The 25436-nt window shown below is 39.0% G+C and overlaps 1 protein-coding gene across 1 annotated transcript; it reads left to right on the top strand.

Moving 5' to 3' along the window:
* The first annotated feature begins 1075 nt into the window (after positions 1 to 1075).
* On the top strand, positions 1076 to 22806 carry WARS2 (tryptophanyl tRNA synthetase 2, mitochondrial). Its single transcript, XM_009892670.1, has 5 exons — positions 1076 to 1330; positions 15605 to 15685; positions 17441 to 17526; positions 20171 to 20289; positions 22358 to 22806. Exons 1-5 carry the CDS (start codon positions 1076 to 1078, stop codon positions 22804 to 22806), a joined length of 990 nt encoding a protein of 329 aa, XP_009890972.1.
* The last annotated feature ends 2630 nt before the right edge of the window (positions 22807 to 25436 follow it).

The following is a 25436-nucleotide window of genomic DNA, read 5'->3' on the forward strand; positions in this document are numbered from 1 at the left end:
TGCTGAACCACAGAGTCTGAGGGTTTGTATTTTGCAGCTTTGTGACTAGGACTCCCTGCTGACGTTGGTGGGACCCTCATTTATAAGTCAAGCAGTCTTGCACTCTCTTACAACTTGGCACATAACAAGCATTTTCACATAAAACATTGCTGAGTTAGTTTCTGAATATGGTGGAATTCTTTGGAAAGGTCGGAGAGGTGATTGATCATAGGCTGACAGCTTGGGCCAGTGAGAAAATGGTCAGATGGAGGGCTGGGATGCAGGAAAACAAACTTTCCAAGACGGTAACTGTCACTTAGCCAAGCTATACATGTTTTAAGCTTTTTAATCTTTGCTCACAACCTCAGCTTGTTAATCATTTTTTTGCTAGTTCTCTGTGAACTCTCTTCAGATGTTGACGTTTTACTGGTAGTGATGCATCCACAGTATTCCAGGTGTGATCTTGAGCTACAGCAGTATTTCTTTGTAGACCCCTTTTAGAAACCCTACTGCTGCCAAGACAGGTAGTTTCAAAACTTTGGTAATCTCTTTCATTATTCTTTGACCTTTGAGTCAAGGACTAGGTTTCTTTCAGGAACTGCTTAAAATGTCTTTGCAGCTAGAAAAATAAGACTTCAATGTTCATGGGAGTTAATATGGCAATCTACTTGGATACTGCATATGTTTAAAACAAAAATGTTTTAATTTCTCTGCACTGTGATCCTAAGTTTCTGTATCAGAGTGGATAATGTACTAAAGAGAAACATACAGCTTTGGTGCAAAACAGAATGAAAGAATCTACCACTTGATTTCTGAGATCTATTTTTCACTGATCTTGTTTACAGCTATGTTTGTTTGCATATGCAGTCCAACAGGTTAAAATTATGCTAGTTGTCAGTCTCTCTGCAGTGAGATAGAGTATTTTGACCGACTTAATTGCAGGGTTTTTTTAGGCAGTCCTAAGGTAATTTATACATTAATATACTGACAGGAGGAGAGAAGACAGGCATAAGTGAGGCTTTATTAATTACTTTAAAATATAAAATAAACTGTCAAAAATGCATGTGTTAATTTTACCAATGCTTTGTAACAGAGTATGGTCGTGGATCGGATTTTCTCTGGTATTCAGCCAACTGGGACACCTCATCTGGGTAACTACCTTGGAGCCATTCAGAACTGGGTGAATTTGCAGGAAGAGTGCAGCTCAGTGCTGTATAGCATTATGGACATGCACTCTTTCACCATGCCCAAGGAGCCAGCTGTCCTGCGCCAGAACATACTGGACACCACTGCTGCTGTCCTTGCCTGTGGCATTGACCCAAAGAAGTGTTTCCTGTTCCGACAGTCGCTGGTTAGTGCTTCCGTTACATTAGATTTGTTACTTATTAAGTGGCTTTCCAGACATGTTAATGAATGAACATAGCATTACTGAACTCCTTTATCATCTTTGTGTTGGTGGTCCTAGAAAATGTTAGCAATGTTGGATTTCAAACTTATCCCTTGCTGCTGTTTTGAAGTGGCTGAAACCATGATTGAGAAATCCATTTAAGGATAAGTACATTTTAAATTTCCCAAGCAGAGCTAGGAGTTTGTGTGGGTTATGAGTAAAATACTGAAAAGACCTGTTAGGAGAGCATTAATTTAGCTCTGTAAGTCTCACTTCAGTTGCAAAAAGTTAACTCATAAATGCATAAACATAGTCTGTGCAACCATAAATGCAAGTAAAACACGTTTGTGTGGTTTTGTACCAGCACCTACCACTTAATCTGTCAACTGCACAATATCTCCAACAGGTGATTGTCATGGTAAATTTTGTGTCAGTTCCATCATAATTACCGGGGAGTTCTGTCTTCTCTGGGATTTTTTTTCCCTTCTTCTCTCTAACATCCTTTTCATGTGCACCTTTTTGCTCCTGAACTGATAATTTGCATGGGAAATACTTGCTGCTTCTCTTGACCACCCCAAGGGGTACTGGGCTTACCTTCCTACTTAGCATATGTCGGCCTAGTCTATTGCATGCTGCATTTTCCTGGAACACAAATTAGTGTCTTGCCTGATTAACTTTCTGTTACTAACTCTAAACTAGCAAACTTCTGTAGTTTCCCACAGGGGCAGATGTGACATCTTTAACCAGATGTCTGACTTGCAACAGAACTGCGAAGGTGATGTGCGCAGGGTCTGAATTTTATCAGTGTGAAATGAAATCATGGTATTACATTCCACCTTTGAACATGGTTCTTTACAAGCAGTTTCCTGTGGTTGTCTAACTGCATATGAGCAATCATAGCTCCATATCCCTTGTGGACATTGAAATGATGAAGACAGATATGCTTCCTGCTTCAGTTTTCCTCTGTATTAAAAAAACAATGTAAATAGGCTAGCTCAGAATTCTAGTGGAGATATGTTTAAATTCATTTATCCATTGTTCAAATCTGTTTATCCTTTTAAATAAGTTACCAGCTTGGGTTTTAATTTGGCTCTACTCTGACTTAACTTCATTCGCATTGAGGCTGACATTAACTGGAATAATCTCAAGGTGAGTTACAAGGTAGTGATGCAGTAAAAACCAGTCCAGAGTTTTGTTTTTTCTTGTTATCAAGCAACTGAGCAATTCAGTTAGTTACAATGCTGGGTCAGTGACTAGGTACATGGAGAGGACTCTTCAGCCTAGAAAAGAGATGATTTGCAGATTATGCTTAGAGAGGAATAAAGTAAAGGTTTGTAAAACTGCAAGTCAAATGGAGAAAATAGATAGCGAACACCTGTTTTATCCACTGAAGAACATGAACTAACAGGTATCAAAATAAGTTAACACCTGGTAGATTCAGCATGATCAAAACAACGCTGCGTTTCGTGAAGTCCACAATTAGGCTACAGAACTCCTTGGTACAGGATACAGTGCATGCTGAAATGTGTGCGAATTCAGGTAAGGACTTGACAAATTAATCTGAAAATTTGGTTGGGGACTGTTACATACCTGAGGTGCCACCTCTACAGGAAGTGCTGTAACCACAGCTGGGAGAATAAATGCTTTTCTGTACTTACGCTCTTTTCTGTTGGTTGCTGTTCCAGTGTTGCTTTTCTTCTGTTCTTGCAAGTCAAAAACCTAAACTACTGCTGTTCCAGGTCTTGCTAAAGCCAACACACAGACTTCCCTTGAAGCCAGCAAACTCTCAGTGTGGATCTTGCATTGCAGTCAGCCACAGAAAGCACATTGTATCTTTCATGTTATAATAATGCAAAGATTGAGTCTTTGAGTCCCCAAAGAGAAAGTACCAGACTCAGGAAATGATGGGAGGACAGGACTGTAAGCGATGCTTCTACAGAACCAAGACAGGCAACAACCAATGAAAACTTTAGATAGTTAGACTTGAAAAACGTTCAGCTTTATCAAACAAAAGTTTCCACCAAAGATGATTCTGTTTTATGTTATGGTGGCTAGGCTGACCTCTGTTGAATAGACTACCTTTTATCATGATTTTTCTGGGTGTCCTTATCAGTCCATATCTAATGGTTGTTCTTCTTATTCAATGTAAACCATAAGTATTTACTTTCCGTGGGTAGTGTCTGATGTCTTGAACCATATTCTTAATAATACTTATCACGTGTATCAATACAGCTTTCAGAAGTGGCTGATTGTAGCAGATTTTTGTAAGCTCATTGTCACACTGCAAGCAGGAGGGCTATTACAGTTGATAGTGAAACCAGACTGTTTCTGTAATGGTTTAGGCTGAAGTGGTTTGACTTCCCCCCAAAAAGTCTGTTCAAGCTGTATGTAGTAGTTGGGTATACCCAGAGATGCACAACAGTCTGTTACAATTGCATTGGCAGGACCAGACGTTTCTCTGGAAGCAATTAAAAGGAATATCTGTGTGTAGCTCTTGATGCGAGGAAAGGAGACAGGAACCTTGCTAATGTGATTATTGTTTTAGTATGATAATGAAATAGTATGTTATGGAATGTCATAATGTTGAGATGATTGTTCCTAAAAGCAAAGGTGTAAGATGAATTGCAGCTATTGCTAATCAAGAAAGTTTATTGCTTGATTTTGGTTCAGTAATTGCTCAGTTTTCAAAAAAGGAGCTGGCCCCTCCTTTTCAGCCACTGTAGTAGTCTCCGAGGATGGTCTAAAAAGCCACAGTTTTGTTTACAAACTTTTGACTGAGGTGTAAAGCAAAGTGACCGAAAGCAGTTGTATGCTGAAATAGGTTGTACTTCCAGAGGTCATCAGGAAAGCAGTGAAAATCCAGCTGCAAATAGAGAACTGGTTTAGTTATTAGGTTATGGGCAATGTAGCTTTCTCTTTTCAATACCAGATCAAACTGATAAATGAAAGAGTTCTGTCCTGAAAATTACCAAATCTATAGATCATAGAAACGCTACACTTCAGTTCTTTTTTTTAAACAAACATCATGCAACAAAATTATTATGAAATAAAAACTTTTGATTTCAATCACCAAAACTAGCTACAACTAATGACTGGAAGCACCCTGTAGCAGTGTATACCAGAATTAAATTCTTGCACTGCAAAAGTATGCTAGTAATGGTAAGCTCCCATTAAGGGAATCGCTCATGCAGTCACTATTGTAAATGCTCCTGTGTCCTCTTACTTTCTCTGGGTTAGCTTGGGCAAGAATGGTCTAGAATTGCTAAAGAGGGGATTTTTTTTGTTTATTTGTTTGGCTTACTGTTTCTGTTCTTCCTTTCTGTTGCTGCTTGTGTTGCTTCTCTGCAATATGTCTGCCATATGTGAAAAAAATATTGATTACTTTTTTCTTGAAAGGCATATGCATTTGGTAAGGCTTCTACTGTCAGTAGGCTTCTATTTACAGCAGGGTTTATGCAGATCAAATCTCTAATCCAGAGCTGTCTGAAATACCTGCCTCCAGAGTTTTCCCACGTTTTATCATACATTCCAATACAAGCAAGAGACAAAAGGCTGAACAATGTTAATCACAGATTGACTGCTGGGAAAAAGTGTGGTGAGAACAGATACCTCTCCTGTTTACACCAGATCCAAAAGGTGCTGCTACGGTAAGGATACAGGTGAAGTTGTCCTGGAGTCCCAGAACTTATTTCAGTGATGTCCTTGCCTTGCAAGTAAAATGTAATAAAAGTGAGAGGAATTTTGCATAGACTGAGTTTTGTTGTATTGCTTAGAGGGTGTATGGTCTCTATTCTTATGTATCAGGTATACAGCTAAGTTACGAATAAATGGGAAATGCTAGTTTGATGAAAATTAGTTTTGTATGCTTCAGAGTGTACCATTTGTAATTTATACTTTTTGTAACTGATAAACAGAAAGTTAATGGCTGGCTGCATATTTGGTCTCCATACATAGCAGTTCACCAAATACCTCCCACACTTATATTACCGTATACAAATTTGAACTCCAGCTTAGGGAAGTAGTGGATACAAAGAACAAGTGGTGATAACTTGAAAATATTTAGAAGCAAGAAGGATGATGATGAATATTTAGGATAGTGTTTGGAACCACATTGTCTGTGAATAGTTACAGACAAGCCCATTTAATTAGAGTATCTAGGAAAACACAATTGTGGAATATGTTGGACACTAGAATGGCCTCCCAGTGAGAGAAGCTCTTTCATTACAGCTTGTTTAATTATATTTTCTTAAGTAGGAAGACCAAGTCATAGAAGAATGACAGTTTCTGTAACAATGAAAATAAAAATAAATGCATATTTCAAAATTACACATTTTTATTTGGGGCACAGCTGCAAGATGTATGAAACCCTCTTTGCTCTCAGAGAAAATAATGTCAAGATATGCTTTAAATGGCTGCCTTTGCCTACCAGGCATAAAAGGGAAGTAACAGAATAATGACTTATACAACATAACCTGAGAATACTAGAAGAAAGAGCAGAGGTATTCCTTAAATTGTACCATAACTGATAAAAGCTGTAACAGTCCTCTTTCATAAAACTTGGACTGTTTTACTGAAAACAAAAAGGACTACAGGGTGGGAAATACAGAAGACAGTAAGCAATCTGCACACATGGTAAGCTTATACAGTGTAACACATTTTCTCTGATTCCTGGTGGGTACAATACACATTTCAGCTCTTACCCATAACCATCTTGTATCTCATCTGCTTCACAGTCAAAACAATTTTAGAAACTGCTGTTGCTTTTATGTGGTCTCAGGCTGTTCTTCCTGTCCACCTACCTATCGTAGTAGACACATACTAAATGTCCCAAGAGAAACTAAAATTCCATCAGAGTTGATTCAGCAGGCAGTGGTTGATATGCTGCACTAACACTTCTCTGAGGAGTCCTGTGAGTTTCTGGACAACGTAACGTTCAGTTTCTGGGTGGAAAATTGCAGTTTTCAGCCTTCTGGATGGGATGATTTATTTTCTGAGTATAATCAGCTGCAGTATTCTTGCAGTGTGCAAGCAAATTGAAGCAGTAACTCTGGGAGGTGGGAATTTGCCAATTTGTCTTAGCCTTAACTCCAAAAGCCAAAATACAACGATTTAAATGTGTGCACTAACTGTTTCACTGCTATTATTTTCCAGAAATATCCAGCTGCTTTGTTTTGTGGGCAGAGTTTGAATGGATTCACACTACTTCTTCTCCAATTTTCAGAGGGGCTTAAAAGCTTCCATTGCATCATAGCTTATAAATTAATTAAAGTACATTAATTTAGCATGGTCCATTGAAAACTTCCTGTCATAAGAGGAAGTATGTGACTATTTAATTTAGAAAATTATTCTGCTTCTCTCATCCCTCTGTTTTCTCCCCCATAGGACTGGGCTAGACATAACTAGAGCTCAGTGGGAAGAAAAGTCATGGTTCAGTAGGATTTCATTTTTTTTTTTTTTTTCTTTCTTCCTTAATTTACCTGGCTTATCTCATACTATTATGTAGCTGTTATATGTTTCTCTCTCCACCAGTCTTCTGGACACACCAAACTAATTACTAAAACAGTATTGTGGGTTAGACTATGGGAATGTTTCTGAAATTAAGTTCTTTTCATAATGAATAAAGGGAGGGAAAAGGGTGTCTCGGCCAAATTACTGTACTCTATCTGGGTTTATAACCAGTATAACCTGATTCCAGTAGGGGTATTCTTGGTCAGGCTCTTCAGAAAGGAGACACAGATCTTATTTCTGTAAGTTTTAGCCAAATATAAATAAGGAGAAGCTACTGAATTGTTCGAAGGTAATAGTGAAAGCTATAAATACTGAGAGATTTCCCAATGATAGCTGGATAACCACGACCCCCCAATTCAATACATTGCTTAACATGTTCTTTAAATCAGATGTTGCCTTTGTAACCATGAACTTATTCCAACCACATTTGAATTATTTCTTTGAACAGGAATCTGGGATACCATGTCAAATTTTCTGTTGTAAAAGTATCTCACTGGGTGTTCAGTTGCTGTGTGCATTTGATTCAAGAACAGGCTATTTTGTCTTCTTTATGGCTCCGTTATTCTCTCTGGCTGTGTAATATAGAGATGCATTACCCAGTATCTTAAACATATTGCTTGCAACCTTAGGCATTAATAAAGTCTTACCTCTTATTCAAGAAAAATAAATGTGAGCAGCACTTCCTTCTAAAAGGCCACTTAAATTTTTTGGAAGCACTAACTGGTATTTCTAGAAAAGACAAAAATCCTTAAAAAATGTTTCATTTCTTTTGAAATTTATGATACTTTCCCTCCTCTGTTCAGATTTTTTTTAGTACACAGCTATCCAAATTACCTCTCAGACCTGTTTGTTTGTCCTCTACACTGTCAAAATCAAATCTTTGAAATTTATTGCCATTTAAAATATAGCCCTTAATGAGGTTACGCTGCTGAGAGGAAGCTGTTTCCACATAACAGACATGCAGCAAATTTGCAGTCCCTTACAGAGAAGGGCTATGGGTTGTAATTTGAGGAAATCCATCTTGAAAATTAAACTCTGCGTCTCTTTTTGCAGGAAGCCACTTCAGCTGCAGACACACAACTCTTTATAAAAAGCCTCAGAAAGCTGAGTTCCAGTGTTGCTGAGCTGCTTGCTTTCAGGTCTCACAGTGCCCATGCCTTTCCCTCTGTTATTGTTCTTGAATCTCATTGCTTGCTGTCCTTTTCAGCTGTATGTTTCAGCATGAAAAGTCATCTAGAATTACTTGGACTAAAAGTAGCTATTGGTTTTCCATGTATATATCATCAGTTGTGACAAGGGAATAGCAGCAATAACTTGGTATGGCAATAGCTAGGATCAAGGACAAAGTAACAGATCTTCAGGGAGAAGCCCTGAGGTTGTACTTAAGCATATAATACCCCAGAGATGATCCAAGTATACAGTGTGACCGGAGTTTAATAACATCCAATGGTGACACAAGTGAAGAATTAAGAAGCTGTTTGTCTGTAAAGAAGGAAGAGCAGGGCACTCAGCCAGGTGAAAAAACAAGAGATGTTTGTGCCTCCTGTATAACTGCCGTTATCATTTGGAAGTGGTCACCTCTGTAAAATGTGTGCTTTAAAAAAACTAAAAGGAATCTGACTATGCCGACTCAGGCATCTCGGGCCACAAGGAAGAAATGGAAGTAGTTTGTTCTGGAAAGAACTCTTTGATTAGTGATTAGTAAGCCAGGTTGTGGGGAATGCTTAATGCAATGGAAATTGAAGGAGGAAATGTGTCGCTGGTAATAGCAGAGAGATGACCATCTCGACCCTTTGAGAAATGTTGATGGTTTCTACAGACTTGTAACAGATTAGGAAAGAAAATTGTGTTAATGTGGACGAGAGCACAGAGCAGGAAAAACAACAGAAACTTGATGTATTTACTGAGGAAAGCAAAGGGTATGATATGGACTGTCTAGGAAGAGGGGTTTGCTATATGGATCTGGTTAAGCTTTTTTTTGTGAAAACTGTTAAATGAGAAATAGTTGGCTTTGTAAGGGAAACAATAAATAGAGGACTTACAAGACTGTTAGTCCTCCAGATATTTTCAGCCAAGCTGCAAGAAATATTTCCTGAGAAAATAATGTTTATATTGAAACCAGGCTATTATATTCTTTCAGGACACAAAAGTAGCTGGAGTTGCCATGAAGGATTTAATGGATTAGATAGCAGTTTTTCAGAGTTACCAACGATTGTGACATTCTTGGAGGTTGGTTTGACATACATTTCAGGAACTGTCACTGGTTGTGAGTTTTGTTCATAGGAGGTGTAACTCTGTTTTTCTAAATTTTGTATTATTTTTATACTGGGGAATTTGGGGGAGAGGACACTGCTGAGAAACTGATGTCTTCATTAAGGAAGAGCTAAGCTTACTATTCTCTGTGCTTTTTCAGGAACGTGGGGTGTTCCTGAAGTACATCATAGCTCCAGAGGATACTTCTGTTGTCAGATTTTAAAATACAAACCAAATTAAGTTCTTTACTGTTTCAAGTATACACAAAATAACCTTAATTGATTGGAATTCCATATACTTTTATTTCCTAGAGTTGTAGTTAGACTTGGGGTGAACTCCTTTTTAAAAAAAGAAAAGAAAAAAAGCAAGCAAAAGACTTTTCTGACAGTCGTAGTCCTTGTAATGAAAATTGTGTGAAAAGCGATGCGTCTTTGACAAACATCTTCCTTGTGATGGCATGATAAATGCTACCTAACACAATAGGAAGCAACTGAAAATAATTTGACAGATTGATACAAAGATGAGATGTCTGTTCTCAGTTGCATTTCATTGTTTGAATTTACTGGAGGGATTGCCTCTCTCCATAATACTATGGGGAAATAAAAATCTTTGTGGGTGAAGATACCAGAATCTAACAGAAAATGTGTTACTGGGATTGTACTGCTGACCCTGCTGATCAAGATGATGATAGTGATCCAGAGATGTTAAGTGAGATGAGAGAAGCTGCAAATTTAGTACAGGAAGCGATCGTGTTACACTTCAACTATCCAGGTATAGCTTTTATCAGGATGAGACACACAGATAAAATTTTGGATGCAATAAATTATGCTTCCTAGTTTTACAATCTGTTAGAAATTATGCTGTTCTACAATTGCTTTTGGGTGGTGCACAGGACCTAGTTCAGGATGTTTTAGTAGATGGCTCTCAGTAATAGCAACCTCATTATAGTGGTGTTTAGCATTGTGGCGGGAGAGAGCAGACCAAATAAAGTGCGTGAATGTTCTATTTCAAGAAAGGGAGCTCGGTGAAATTAAGTCCAATTGTCAGAAATAAACAAAAAGCAAGAAAGCTACAACTATCCTGGAGGTCATGTTTTGAAAAAAAAAAAAAAAAAATTATTAAAAATCCCCAACCAAGCAACAAAGCCAACAATTAAATGTGGGCTCGAGCACCTCTCCTGTAGAGACAGGCTGAGAGAGTTGGGGTTGTTCAGCCTGGAGAAGAGAAGACTCTGGGGAGACCTTATAGCGGTCTTCCAGTATCTGAAGGGGGCCTACAAGTAAGCTGGAGAGGGACTTTTTACAAGGGCATGTAGTGGTAGGACAAGAGGTAATGGCTTCATACTGGAAGGGTAGATTTAGAATAGATATTAGGAAGAAATTTTTCACTCTGAGGGTGGTGGGACACTGGAACAGGTTGCCCAGAGAAGCTGTGGATGCCCCATCCCTGGAGGTGTTCAAGGCCAGGTTGGATGGGGCTTTGAGCAACCTGGTCTAGTGGGAAGTGTCCCTGCCTGTGACAGGGGGGTTGGAACTAGATGATCTTTAAGGTCCCTTCCAACCTAAACCATTCTAGGATTCTATGTGTGACACCACTCATGAAGAAAACAAATCCAGCAAATCCCTTTCCATGGTTCCATAAGTTAGGATACCATCATAGGAAAAGATTAGATTTTCAGAAGGGAAAACTTGCCCAAATTAAAAAAAAAACAAAAACAAACAAATACGAAAGCATTGGAAAGTCCCCTTCTTTTTAAATAAAAAATCAAGAGGGCTAAAAAAAGAAGTTGAGAAGCACCTTGAAGAGGATTCTTAAGCTGGTCTCATATCAAAAACAGGAGGTTGTTTAGGGGATCAGTGAGCGCAACGTATAGGAGACACTCAGGGTTGATAAAGCCCTAAGAGCAAGGCTCAGTTCTTGGTATTGGGCTGCTGAAGGTATTGGGAAGGTTTCCACTTTATGTATTTTGTAGCAGAAGAGCTAAGTCAGTTTATTGTAAATGTATAGAAACTATTAGGTAAAGATAGACAATTTATACACCAGGTGGCATTTAGCTGGGAGTCTGAAAAAAATTCAGATGTGAAATGGGAGAACTAGTGGCCAAGGTGTGCAGTCTGCCACCATTAATGGTCACTGTGCCAGAGGAATAGTAGATTGAAGTCATGTTGGCAGTACACAAGCAGAGCTCTAAATGGGAGCCTGGAAACTGTTACAAAGTGATAATTTTGACTTTCGTCTTACCAGGGATGGTAGAGTCCTCAACAAAGAATAGGTCGCTGAGTGCATGAGTAAACAGTCTCTTTGGAGAGTCACTACGGTTTACTTAAAGGGAAATCTGTTTCACTAAACTGCAGCACTTTGAGGGTGTCAGTAAGCATGTGGATAAAGGGCATCCCAGGAACATAATGGATTTGAATTTTTTTAAAAGCCTTTGACAATGTTCTATATCAATTCTTACTTAAAAAAAAAAAAAGTATTGAAGGAAATGTTCATTACTAGGCTTGCAGCTGACTAGAGTTGAAAGCCAAATAGGATACAGTAATCGCCTTTTTTTTTTTTTTTTTGAATGGCACAGTCAGTAGTCATGTCGCTCAGGGATTCATGCTGGGAGCAATTCTTGTCCACATCTTCATTCCTGACCTGAAGAAGGTAGTGAACAGTAGTTTGTGCGCAATGCTGTATTTGTCTGGGTAGTCAAATGCTATGTCAAGGAAAGGAACCCCAAAACTCCAGGAACTCGTAAAACAGAGTGGGTAGGCAAATCAGTGGTAGAAGAGCTTTAAATGCAGAATAAAGCATCTAGGTAGAAGTCATCTAAACCTTCTTTACACAGTATTGAGCTGAGTCACAACACAGGAAAACAGTCTTTGAGTCATCACTGGTAGTTCTCTGAAATCAGTGGCTCAGCATAAGTAATTTTCAAAAAAGCCAAGAGTATGTCATCATCGCCATATTTCCAGGAAGGCTATTGAGAACAAGACAGAGGTGATGTTTTGTCATTATACAAAACATTAGTGTGCCCATATCTTGAATATGGGGTGTCTGCATCTCAAGAAGGAAGTAGCAAATTAGAGGTGATACAAAGGGGATAGAGTAGCTGCCTTAAAAGGAAAAATGTAGAAGTCTGGGATGCATCAATTCAAAGAGGAGAAAGCTGAGGTGTAGATGCAGTCAAAGTGTACAAAATCAGCACTGGATAAACTGAATGTGGAATTGTTCACCAAATTGTGCAATACAGGAAATGAAAGTGTTTTACACATCAGGTTTGAACCTCTTGAGCTCGTTGCTGCATGAGGTTGTGAAGTGGGGCAGGTTCAGAAAGGGATTAGAGACATTCGTGGGGAACATGGGTACTAACAAGATAGGGCCAGGGATAATATCTTCTGATATTCCCTAGTATAAAAATTATGGATGCTGGAGAAGTATGAGAGGAACATACTGCAGGAAGCAATAGGCTCGTGTGCTCGCCCTAAATGGCATCTTTTGTTGCTACTCCTGGAAACAGAGTGCTAGGCTACAGCTACCTCTGTTGTGATCCAGTAGGATATTATTTCTTACATTTTTATGTTTTGGTTGTTTAATTAAGGCATTTGCTCAGAATTTGAAATGGTCTCGGGGCAGGAGGCTGACTGAGTTTCTCTGAGAGAATGGCTTCTCCTAACTGATCCACTGGTATTGCTCAGTACTAGAAAGGAAGAGTAGACTGGCCGTTTATTTTACTGGTGTCGTATACATCTTCACTTCTTCCAGTGTCTTTGTGTCCAAAATTATCCAATCAAAGTGATGGAGTACTGTAGCTTAATGAGCAACCACATTTGAGCTGATGCACAGTGACTGACCAAATGCAGCAATTGCCCGCCCCTCTTGCCAAGGAAAACACAGTAGCTTAAACCATGATTTAGTCTGACAAACGATTTGTGGTTTAAGCCTAGTGCCTCTTGATTCACAGACCAACCTACAGTCAGTTACTGCAGTTTGAGTCATGAATGTTAACTCATTAGGCTCCAGTACTGAAATTCTTTCCAACTGAAATCTCTACCGCTACCCTTTGTATTTTCTCTCTCTTTTACCAGGCTTTTTCTCCATAGTATTCAGCACTCCAGCCTTACTTAGGAAAGGAGTGTGTGTGTGAGGATTAGTCGTGAGTGTAACTTGCTAGTACCCAGAACTCCGGATTCAACTCAACAAATGCTGTTTAGATCATTTAGTGTTTTGGTAACTGATGTAATGTCAAAGTCACTGATGCAATGAAACACACGTGCAGTCTTGGCTGTGGAAGCAGCGTCTGACAGAGCTGGATCAATGACTGCATAGCTTTTAAAGGGAGTTCTTGTCAACACAAGTGCAACAGAGCACCATCTCCTCTCTATCCGTGACTAGAAGAAAGGAACGAGAAACCACTTCGAACCATATGGTGATTCCTTCTAAATGAAATAGGGGTCTTGAGCTTAGTATTTTCTCTAACAGCTCAGTTTACTCTTTGTATCTTGCAGAAGGTATATTGGGTGCATCTTGCTGCACTTTGTCTTGTGCACAGAAGATTGCAGGTCAAATAAGAATGAGGAAATTAAAAGAAAAAAATGGAAAAAAAAACTCAAACAACTGTAGGAAAAGCAGAAAGAAGAGAAAGAATCAACCTGGAATAGCGCGTATCTCTAATCTCTTAGCTGTTGTCTTGCGGTCAGATACCTCTACACAACATTGACAACCGAAACAGTCTAATGACTGTTAGCTAGGAAATGACTACATTTAAAATGTGACAACAAAGGAACTGCCATTAACAATGCTAGTAATTCTCACTTGTTAACAAACACTTCTTACTGCCTTGCATCTGGGTTGTTATATCACGTTGCAAGCATGAAGCTTTGAACATCTTGGAGACAGCATGCTCTTAAATATCCAAACCTGCCAATATTGAAAAGAGTAAGTCTATTGAAAAGAGCATAGGAACAGAACAGAGATCACCTTGTTCTTTCAGTGATTATCTTATATATAGCTAAGTAGCAACAGACCAGAATGACTGCAAAGGAGTTAAAAAACAGCGTATGCATCAGCAATGCTTGCCTGTTTTACTAATTCCAAAATGAATATTGGAAATACAAAAACTGAAGGGTATATGTCAAGAAGCTAAATATGGATTCATCCAACAGAGGTTGTTGCACAGCTCATTTCTTGTCTCTGCCTGTAGAAAGTCTTTCTCTTAGCAGGAGGGGGGCAATCACTCTGTCTAATGTCTTTCTGAAATGATTAAAATTCCACTATAACTGCAGTCCCCCCAGAATGTTAAATTAAGGGTTTGTGGTATGATCTTAAATGGAGTCTTTTTTCTCTCTCTTTTTTTTTTCAAACCGCCTTTGTAGCAAAGGTTAAGTGGAGGCCTAATCCTGCTCTTTCACCTGCAGATCAGTATTGGTTTTGATAGAGGATTGCAGAACTGAGAGACAAATTAATCCACAATTAAGGCTGTACTATAAAGTTTGACACACAACCTTAGATGTTATCCCTGTTTTGCAGACAGGTCAGGTTCATTAAGACCTGTTGGTGCACCCAAAGCCCTGACAAATCTCACCTGGACCCTCCACCCAGGTACCTCCTGCCCAGTGCTTCTGGACTTCCCCTTAAGCTCCGGCCCCCAGTCTGCACCTGAGCTATGTCACAGTGTACCTGTGCTCAACCCTGTCCCTGCTGCCCTGATTTTCTCACTGGGCTTCCTGAATTGACCTCAGATATGACCAATTACCTTTCCATGATCACCAGGCTGTAACTATCACCACCCCATTGTCCTGGTCAGGGAGGTAATGACTCCTGCCTGGCTTGTGACTGTCTGTAGCCACAGCCTCGTGGAGCAGCCCAGCTCTTGTTCCCTGGCTGTCAGCTCAGAGTTCTGTGAAGGACCTCTGGTTATACTGCCAGACATGCTGCAGTGTAACATAGCTTGGGCAAGGACTGGAGGAGCCTGACCTGAGCTTAAATGGGGCTCCTAGGGCCGTGGGCAGAGGGTATGGCTAGAACGTGGAGAGGTGGGGGTGGTCAGGACAATTAAGCAAAATGAGTGTATTTGGGGCCCTGATGCAGAAGAAACAAAGCTTGTGTAGCTTGTTGGTACTGGAACTGAGAAAGGCAAAGAGGTTTTGTAGCTATTAATGTATTATCTCAAGGTGCGGGGAAGCTGTGGCACGGTGGCCAGCAGTTGGTTAGTTTACGTGTGAGTTCAACTCCGTTATTGCTAAAGTGTTTTCTTTCTTCTTTAGAAAATGTGAGTGGATGGGATCAAGAACCTTGCTGTACTCTTGAGCACAGTGCATTCAATCCATGCGGTGTCCAAAACTTTCCATTAACTTGTCACGTGACATTACTGAAAAAATAATAGACAAAAATAAATGGTTTTCTTATCTTTGATATTATTTATCTGTATTGATTTTGAGAAAATATGCATGTAAGTGCAAATTAAAACATATTCTGACTTTGTACTTCCAGGTTCCGGAGCATGCAGAACTTGCCTGGATTCTTGGGTGCTTAACTAACGTGCCACGTCTACTACGTCTACCCCAATGGAAGGTATGGATAGTTTCATAAATTGAAAGGAAGTTTATGGGAATTCAGTAGAATTGCTGTCCTTGAAATACTTGTTATCTGTGAAGTACCAATTGTATCTCAGTTATCATTGCTTTAAGTTTAAGTAAATCTCTAGTCCTATCATAGAAGGAGAAAAATGTGTCTTTCCAGGGGTGTTGCTATCAGTGAACATTTTTCTGCTGGAAGATACAGGATAATATTTTTGGCAGAGACTTGCAGAAACTGGTACTAAATAAGAGTTGTTCAGTGTTGTGTTAAACTGATTTTGCTAGAATGCTTGGAGTTATTTCAATGTTTATTTAATAATGCAAAAGAGCTACAAGATACTACAGCAGAAACCTTGAGCCTTGCTGATTAAGGAGTTCCATAAACAGCCTTTCTTTTTCCCATTGTGAAGAGTGGCTGTTCTGTAGATGTTATGGAAGAGGGTGCAAAAGAAGCATATGTTGGAAGGGGAGTATAGAAATCATAAATATTAAAAACATGCTGATTGATAAAGTTAATGCACCTTAAATGTTTGCCTTTACAAGTTTCAAATGTTCATTTTCTTAATCTTGGTACTGCATCAGCATGACTGCATCAACTGAATTCTTGCATTTAATTTCCTTCTATTTTATTTTGGCATTTAGTAAACAGAAAAACCAAAAGGCAAGAGAGAGAAGTATCAAAAAAGGAGGGAAAAAAAAAAAAAATCTTAAGAGCAGTTCGGCTTGCAGAGTTCAGAGCAGTCTTAAATACCTCCAGATGTTTTCTTTTTTCCTGTTTTTCTTCTTAATTAAATAAAAACAGTAAAACTTAAATACAGCAAGCAGCGTTAATGCATGGCATAGATTAAAGCCAACCTTTTCAAACCTGAGGTTCTAAAGTTAAGCTCTTCAATCCAATTTTGACTGGATTGACTTTCCAAATCTACAGATAGGTGTTACAGGTGCTAGGCTTTGCAAATTAGGTCCCCTGAACCCTAGGCACTTAGAGATGTAGACAGAAGGCAGGATCTGCATGAGAGAGTGAGAAAAATCTAAAGATATTTGAATAGTCTTAATGAAATAATTAAGATTTTAAGGAGTTTAGTGTATTTAACTGTTGTTAAAAACGAAAACTAGGTATGCTATTGCTAGAACAGAGTGAGTATCTGTAACCTGACTACTGTCTTGGTTTAAACGATCCATATCCTAGAGCAGTAAAAGGTAGAGTGAGTGGATTGTGGGGAGCAGTGTGAACTAATGGAGAGGATACTGGACTCTGCCTCTGTAGTTCTCGGTTCTCCTCCTAGCTGTCACTGACTCCCCTGCTGACTGTTTAGTCACTATGCCTTTATCTTTTTTCTGTGAAACACAGTATTGATTGCCTTTTTATACCTCTATTGTAGAGTTTTTCAAAAACTTACTGCTGAAACTGCCATTTTAAAAGTAGGTTTTATCAATAATAAGTGTAATAACACAACCTGATTGTTTTGTATTTGTAATCATTTTTGTGTGTAAGATTACAAACAGAAAGAAAACATCAGCCTATGTTTTCTCCTCACTACAATGTTGGAACAGTGTAGAGAAATTCATAAATATAGGACACAAAATGGGATGTGTGTATTCACAAGGAGCAGATTTTACATGGCACACTTTTCCCTAGAGTTAGGCAGTAAGTTACTCAAATTAGTTGGCATTCTAATTAATTAAAATCACAGACTTTGACATCATTACCCAAAAGCGTGATTCGTTTCTGTTTTTCTTTTGCAAACAGATGAAGCGTGCCAGCCAGAATAACGAAGGAACTGTTGGTTTGTTGACTTACCCAGTGCTTCAAGCAGCAGATATTTTGCTGTACAAGTAAGAGGCAGAATGTGAGCCCATGGGCAATGTCTGTTCAGCTGCATTAGAATGAATGTTCATCAGGTCAACATGCTAACTTATTAAGTGGGGGAGCTGGGTGTGATTAGATCAGAAGATTGGAAATGGATGGCAGCTTTTTACCTCTCAAGTGGCTGGTTGAAAACTAGCCTGGTTTGAAAGCAGATGACAGGGCTGTAAAGAAAAAAAGCTGGTCACTTCAGAACAATTCTTAGGGAATTATAACACATTGATGTTTAATTATACATATTATGTGTTCACACGCATATACATATATTTTTAAGTAGTTGTGCTTTATTTTATGCAGTATATTGTAGAGATACTTAAGCTGGCTATATATAGTATACCCATATTAGTGTGGGATTCTGCGTAGGCCTGTTGATACTGATGAAGAAATGAGTAATTTACTGCACCTTGTGATGCCTGGGCTAGTTCAGTTTTCTCTCTGGTGTACTATGTGCTGCAATGCAAATACACCCTAATGAGGGACTGATGACTCAGCATGGCCTAAGTTTGTAGCCTAGCTGATAGAACTCGTAGTGCATTGTTGTGACTGGTTGTATTTCATATGTTTTAAACTGTCTCAATAAGTAAATGTTGGAGACACTGCACTATGTATTAATTATTTTTATGTTCTGAGCGTATGTACTTTGTGGAATTGCTCTGAAGTGAAGTTGTGGATATTTGTTGGAACAGAGAAGTAATATAGAACTATGAGGACAGAGTAAGCAAGATTAGCCAGTTGTTAACCCAGAAAAATGTATCTAGAGAAATTTAATCCTAAGCGATCATTAGTAGGGGAAAACCATAATGTTAGAAGACCAGTACATGATATTTCTAATTTGCTTGATTTTTTTAACTAAAAATAATGGGAAGCCAGCAAAAGTCAGAATTAATTTGAACATTAAAATAATCTTCAAAGCAGTGAGTCCCGTTGATTGTCAAGCAGTATTTAAGGGAGAAATTTAGACAACTTTATCAGAAATCAGCTTTTTTTGATTGAGCTCAACCATGTATGCTTCCGCCATCTCTATTAAGATCATGGGATTCATCATTCCTTAGTGAAGCCTGTGGTTTGTTTGCTACCATGTGTATTAACAGCAGGCTGTCCAGATAGAGCACAAAACAAGGAAGTGAAAGAGAAACAGTATCTCTTTGAAGATATTTGACATGGTATCTTTAATAAGGAATGTTTTAATGTAAAAACATAATATAGGGAACAAGAATCAGGGTGAAATGGAAAAACGTGAGGGGAACGGCAGTCATGAAGAAGAATTAAGAGCTGGAGGAGGGGGAGAAACAGTACTAATTCAGATGAACCAAGGATCAAAGAGACAGGAAAATGGACAGAAGGTAAATATATGACAGAAAAGAATAAAAATAGCACCAGGACAGAAATACTTTAAAAAACAGCAAGGAAAAAGGCAAAGAATCATGCAGAGGCATTTATAATGACAATATGTTTTCTGTTTAGTGGCAAACTTTGTGAATATGGAACCATTTTGGCATATGGAAACATTTCTTTTGACCTGCTTAAAGTATATTGAATATGTTAACTGATTTTCTTTCTGTTAGTTGTAGGCCACTGTGATTTCCTATTGGCTACTGTAACTGTTTTTCAGTTGCCTTGCTGATTATTTGGTGGGGAATAAAGGTGGACAAATTGACTCCTGGATGTCAGCCCAGTAATTCAAAATCGGAAGGAAGGAGTACCGTGTTGAACTGAAATTTTCTGGGAACCTAAAAGATGCATAGTGAACTTTCTTACACTGGAACTTATCCAGGATTCAGAGCTGAATACTCCACAAGCCTTAGGAAAAAAAAAGCTGCTGGGGGAGGGGAGAGTAATCAAAAGCTGGCAAGACTTCAGGTCTGCCTCATCTAAAAGAATCATACATTTTTAGCGAGTATGATTAACTGTGGGAAAGAATCACCAGGGGAAGTAATGGATTCTTCACCTCCTCATGTCCTCTGATGCAGACTGTTTTTTTTTATCCAGAACCGCATTCAAGCTATTGAGTTCAATACAGAAGATCAAATGATCCTTTGATCCTCATAGTTCTAATCTATGAATGATAACACTTGTGGCAGTAGAGGCACTGGCCCACATGATATTTATATGATGGTGACCTATGAGGAAGAACCACTCTCTACTTTCCTTCCCTTGATAACCCATAGTACTAACTACTCAACAACAGTTATGTTTTTCTGAGACTTAACAAGGCAAGGTGCTTGCACTTTATGCCTCACAGATCTTTCTCACTTTGTTTGCACACTGTAACACGTGCTTTTTGATCTCTGAAGACACAGCAGGCAAAACTACAAAAACCTTTCTTTGAGCTGAGTTTAATGGTTTGCTCGTATTGGTACTTTTACCATATATGTTTTCGTGAAGGGCTGTTTCCACCCTTGGAGATGTGCTTCAGTTCAGCACAAAAAGCAGACTCATCCTGGCATACAGTCAGTTTGGGATCTTGTTCCCACAGCACCTATATCGAGTTGAGACTGAGTGTTTGGCTGAATCTGGCCCTCACTCATGGCAGAAGCTGTGACAGTCTTGAGTAACATTTCAACAGAACTGGAGAGCTTTGCTGAGTTTCCTGTATCTGTCTTTTATTAAAAGGTCGACACATGTTCCCGTTGGAGAAGATCAAGTCCTGCACCTGGAACTAGCCCAAGATATAGCACAACATTTCAACAAGAAATATGGACAATTCTTTCCTGTGCCCAAAGCCATTTTAAGTAAGCTGGTCTTGGTTATTTTTTTTTCTTCCCCCTTAACTACACTTCAAGGTTGAAGATGGATTTAAATATTGTGGAAATAGTTTCAGGGACCAAGAAAAGGGAGCGGAAAATTAAAAACTGACAACGAGAGCCTAAAGGCTGTGAAACTGAACTCCCAAGATAGACATAAGGCTTTACAAATCCCCTGTAGAGGAATGTATGTGACGTATGGTATTCTAGTCCAGGGGGCCAGATGCGCTCTGCTGCTGCTGGTCAGCCTTGCTCTTCAAGTATTGGACCTTTTAAGAGTAGGGTCTCTGGTCCATGTTGCTAGTTCAGGAGACATGTACGGAACAAGGCAAGAGACCTCTACCAAGCAGAACTCCTCAATGTCTGAGTGGTAGGTGTTTTCATTAAGCATGCTAAACAGCTTGTAGGTTTATTGCTATGATGCTTAAAAATCTTTTTAAGTGTATTTAATATATACTTGTGTGTTTCAGTAAGGGTCTCTTACAGAACTTAGGCTTGCTGGTTTTGATCTTAGACTCAGGGAGACTTATAAGGAAAATCTTCTCAGCCATATTTGAGCTATAAAGGTCATAGGCCGGGGGTGAGGAGGAGTCAGATGGCGCAAATGGCATGTTTGTTAAGAAACGTGAAGAATTGGGCAAGGAAGAAGCATTGCATCTTTGTTGTAAGTAATGTAGAGGAATGCACAGCAGAGACCTTCGCCCCTAAAAGGGCAAGGAGCTCTCACCTTAGAAAAGACAGGCAGTAATAAACCTTTCTCAATTTTCAAGCCTCAGCAACAAAAATGGTGTTAGACCCAGAGTGGAGCTTAGAGAATACTGGATATTGCAGGCTTTGTAGTTTCTAAAGAACAATTAAACACTAAGAACTGTAATGAGGAGCTGAGTGTAGCCTGTGATGCAGGTGAGACTGTTTCCCAGGAAATAAAAAGTTCGATTTGCGAAGATGGAGGAAAAAAAAAAAAAAAAAAAAAAAAGAAATTTTCACTTTTCTCATGAATTGCATACCTTCGTAAATGCACAAGTACATTCAAATCAATGAAATATCCTAGATGAATGGAGGAGTTAAGGACCTATTCATACTCACTCGCTGTAGGCAGTTACCTGGCAGTTACCTGTAGGAGTACCTGGACCTCTTCAAATTTACAGAAAATAGACAGATTCTCCCAAAAGGTGATTCAGAACAGAGCACTTTCTGGGGCAGTCTAAACTGTACCCTGGAAAAACGCTAACCCTTTCACCAAGTACATGATCACTATGTGGGTGGTTTAGCTGGCTGTATTAGGTGTCTAAAAAAAATTGGTGTGAATACTTTCTACATCAGTGGTACTTTGCATACTCCATCAGTGGTGTTTGTTGGTGAAAGACTGAAACAGTTCGGGTTGTTGCTGTTAAAGAAAGTATTTTGCAATATTCCCCTAATGCTACTGTTCTATTTCGTGTACACATGTATATCTTAGTAGTTTGTACAATACCCACACCTCTCTTATCTGAACAGTGCTTTCTGTCTAACAGAGCTGATTAGTGTTCAGTTGGGGAACTTTTGATAACTGTCTTTACTGATATTTAGGACAATTACCTAGAGATTTTGGGTAGATGAGTTTCCTAAAGTGAGGAGATTAACTGTTCTGGGATTGTTTTTTTTTTTTACCAGTGGATTTAACCTGTTTTTCCACTGTTAAAGAACCTTTCAGTAAAGTGCAGTTTGTGCTCTCTGGGTAACTTGTCCGCAGTGGCAGGAACACAAGGGAGGAGAGCATTTTGGGGGAAAATCAGCACATAGCCACAGAAAATGTTAGAAAGTATCTCATCAGAAGTTTCTGCTTGGTGAGGAGGGGAGAAATGGAGCAGGTTTTCATTTAGTGTATGGGAGGAGAAAAGCAACTCAGAAGAACAGGGAGGTCTTAAGGACTAAATAGGAGTGTACATGATTGTGCTTACAACGCATTTTTAAGCAAGGATATACAGAGAACTTTGTCATGCTGCTGCAAAGTGTTCTTAGCAACTGTCATAAGGTACCATTGTCTCTCTGTGTTCTTAATTATTTTTTTTTTCAGGTACGACAAAGAAAATAAAATCCCTCAGAGATCCAACAGTGAAGATGTCCAAGTCAGATCCACAGAAGTTAGCTACTGTTAACATAGCAGACAGCCCTGACGAAATAGTGCTGAAATTCCGCAAAGCTGTGACTGACTTTACCTCTGAGGTGACCTACGACCCAGCTGGTCGCCCAGGTGTCTCAAATCTGGTGTCCATTCATGCTGCAGTAACAGGGCTTAGCATAAAAGAAGTGTTGCACCAAGCTGCTGGTCTCGACACTGCTCACTACAAAATGGTGGTAGCAGAGTCAGTTATTCAAAAGTTTGCACCTATCAGGAATGAAATCAAGAAACTCCAGGAAGACAAATCCCATCTGATAAAGGTTTTAGAGGATGGAGCAGAGAAAGCCAAAGAACTCGCTTCCCCCATCTATCAAGAAATAAGACGACTGGTGGGATTTCAGTAGAAACGGCTGAGTAGTTGCAAGGACTTTTGTTTCCTGGGAGAGACTTTTTGTTATTCATATCTTCTTAATCATTGTGGTTTGAAACAAAAACTTTTTTTTTTTTTTTTTCCCTGGAAAACCCAAGTAGAACATTGTCGGTGTTTGCATTAAAAAAAATGTGCGTAAAGCCAGATATTTCCAGTGGGACCAGCATTGAGCTTGTCTGGATAGTCAAAGAGGGAGGACGGAAGCAATCATAATTCACGAAGAAATCCTGCAAAAGCAGAATATAAGATTGCCCAAGTGGGAGTTTGAGCTTTTCCATTGACCACTGCAGGAAGCTGAGGTACAGGCGATGTGATCAGAATCTGGCAGAAAGATCTGTAATCTTCTCAAGAACATCCTTAGCTGTGCATGTGATCTCATTACAGATGGACAATACATCCTTTGGGTGGTTATTCAGCTTTGATATGATGGTTGAATGTGTTCTTGGATAACCAGAATAAAAGCACAGGCTCACAAATCAAAAAGCTCAGGGTGATGAAGAGAGAACTTACTGCCTCTCCATGTCATGTCCTCAAACTCATTGTAATTTTTTATCTACATCTAGTTTGTGTGAAGTGAGTCAGTGTGTCTTATGGATACGGATATCCATACTCTATAACTCACTGTGACTACTGTGCTAGATGGCCTCTTTGAGAGTCACTCCAAAGAACCCAGAGAGTGGACTTGAATTTCACTTCTGCCACCTGTGCCGTCCTGCTGGTCAGGTCTAAAGTACTTCAGTGAGAAACAACATGTGCTTCAGCTGCTCCTATTCCACCTGCTGTTTGGTTTAGCAGGGAGCTTCAGGATTTTCAGTTCAGCATCAAGTCTAAGATTCCTTTAGAAAAGGTGCAGGGGAAAAGATGTAATCTTGTGTGAAAGAAATCTGAGGTTGAGAAATCGGAGAACTTCCTGTAAAATTTACAAAATTACTTGTTTAGAAAATTGCGCTGAGGTCAGAGGCAGACTAAGATTAAATAGATCTTTATGAAATCCTCCTACTGAGCCTCAAGAAAGCTCAGTGGTGGGAGAATGGTGTTAGCCCTTGCTGATCTTAGGCCTCATGAGACCCACAGACTGAGACCCACGAACCATGGCATTTGTTGGGGAATGTGTGGCAAAGGGGAATTGCCAAAAGGAGACAAATTCCAAAGAGGGGGTAGTAGTACATGTTAAACGGTAATGAAAGCCCTACTAGTCCTAGGCTAGCGTATTTAAGTGTATCATTGCACTTAATGGTGCTGTGTTTGAAATTGCTGTACTGTAATGTAAATCCTGTACTCCGGCAGCTCATAACCATTATATGCCTATGGCATTTGTCATGAAGGATTAGAGATTTACACAACCAAGTTACTAAAACTGGGAGGGTTTCTATGTAGTGCAGTTGTTTGATTGGTTTTTATTTAAAAAAAAAAAAAAGTCATTTAGTTTTAAATTTAGTTAGTTATCATAGTGAGGTGATTCAGAAATAATTATTTAATTTTGCAAAACAAGAAGTTGTGGACTGAGTGTCTGGATCCCTACTGAGACCTGTATTTATTTGTTAGGGATCTGAAGAAAACTGCCATGCAAGAACTTGATGATGACATGCTTTCTAAAGTTAGTCAAGAGCAGAGTGGATGGAGACAGAATGATGGGAAACCAAACTTGGTGTAGACAAGTCAAAGGTAATGTTCTCTGGAAAGAATAAGTGTATTCAAAAGTAGTCCCTGTTTTCAAATTAGCTGTAGCAGATTAGGAAAGGGCACAGTTATAACTGTACATATTTAGGTAGTTTTACAAAACTTTTGTCAGTGTTTAACAGCTGCATTAGTCTGCATGGGAACTAAGACAAAAAATTAAGGCACGCACGTTACCGCTGTTTACTGATTTGGCATAAAGTGTTTGCTGTGACACTTTAACATGAGTTGATCTCTGCAAACATCACACGCTAAGTTTCTTGGAACCTTGCGTTAGAGAAGCTAACGCAGTGCTCATGAAGATACTGAAAACCTTTAACACTACTGTATCTAGTTTCTACTTGTTCCTCTATTTTACTAACAAAGATAGGAGTGTATATTCAAAAGATGAATCATAGTTTCAAGGTGTCTTTACACTTCTGATACTCAAACCACCTAACATATACAGTTGGCATTCAGCACACCTTTGCAGTGAAAAGGAAATAGGAGTATTCATATGTCTTCAATAAATTTATTAATATAAAAAAGGGGGGGAGGAGATGACATCAACAGGCAATTCTGGCTCATTACCCAAGCTGTTCTGAGCAGTCATTCCAAAACTGTTAGATCTCTTCAGAAAATCACATAGGTGAGGCAGGAAGAAAAGCTTCAAAAGAGCCCTTTCTTTGGGGTAGGGGTCTAATACATTACATATTTTGCAGTATTTCGATCAAATTTACTGTTTTCTCTCTTTTAAAATCAAGAATTGATTGGGGTTTTCCCCTCCTCTTTCCCCTATCAGTCAAAAAAAAAAAAATTCTTACTTGCCTGACCTATTTCGTTCAAGTAAGGAAATACGCCTGGTTTTTCTTCTTCAGGAAACTTGTGTAAAATGAGTATGTTCACCTACTGGTTGTTGACTTTAGCTTTTTTATTTTAGTAGCTTCT

This window comes from Charadrius vociferus, unplaced genomic scaffold, assembly GCF_000708025.1.
Source record: "Charadrius vociferus isolate BGI_N301 unplaced genomic scaffold, ASM70802v2 scaffold301, whole genome shotgun sequence".
NCBI lineage: Eukaryota > Metazoa > Chordata > Aves > Charadriiformes > Charadriidae > Charadrius > Charadrius vociferus.

Excerpts from the sequence above, each read along its gene's own strand:
- WARS2 (XM_009892670.1), top strand. The coding sequence starts at position 1,076 with ATGGTCGTGGATCGGATTTTCTCTGGTATTCAGCCAACTGGGACACCT. Across the intron at positions 15,686-17,440 it reads TACGTCTACCCCAATGGAAG|ATGAAGCGTGCCAGCCAGAA; the intron begins GTATGGATAGTT and ends TTTTGCAAACAG. Across the intron at positions 17,527-20,170 it reads GCAGATATTTTGCTGTACAA|GTCGACACATGTTCCCGTTG; the intron begins GTAAGAGGCAGA and ends TTTTATTAAAAG.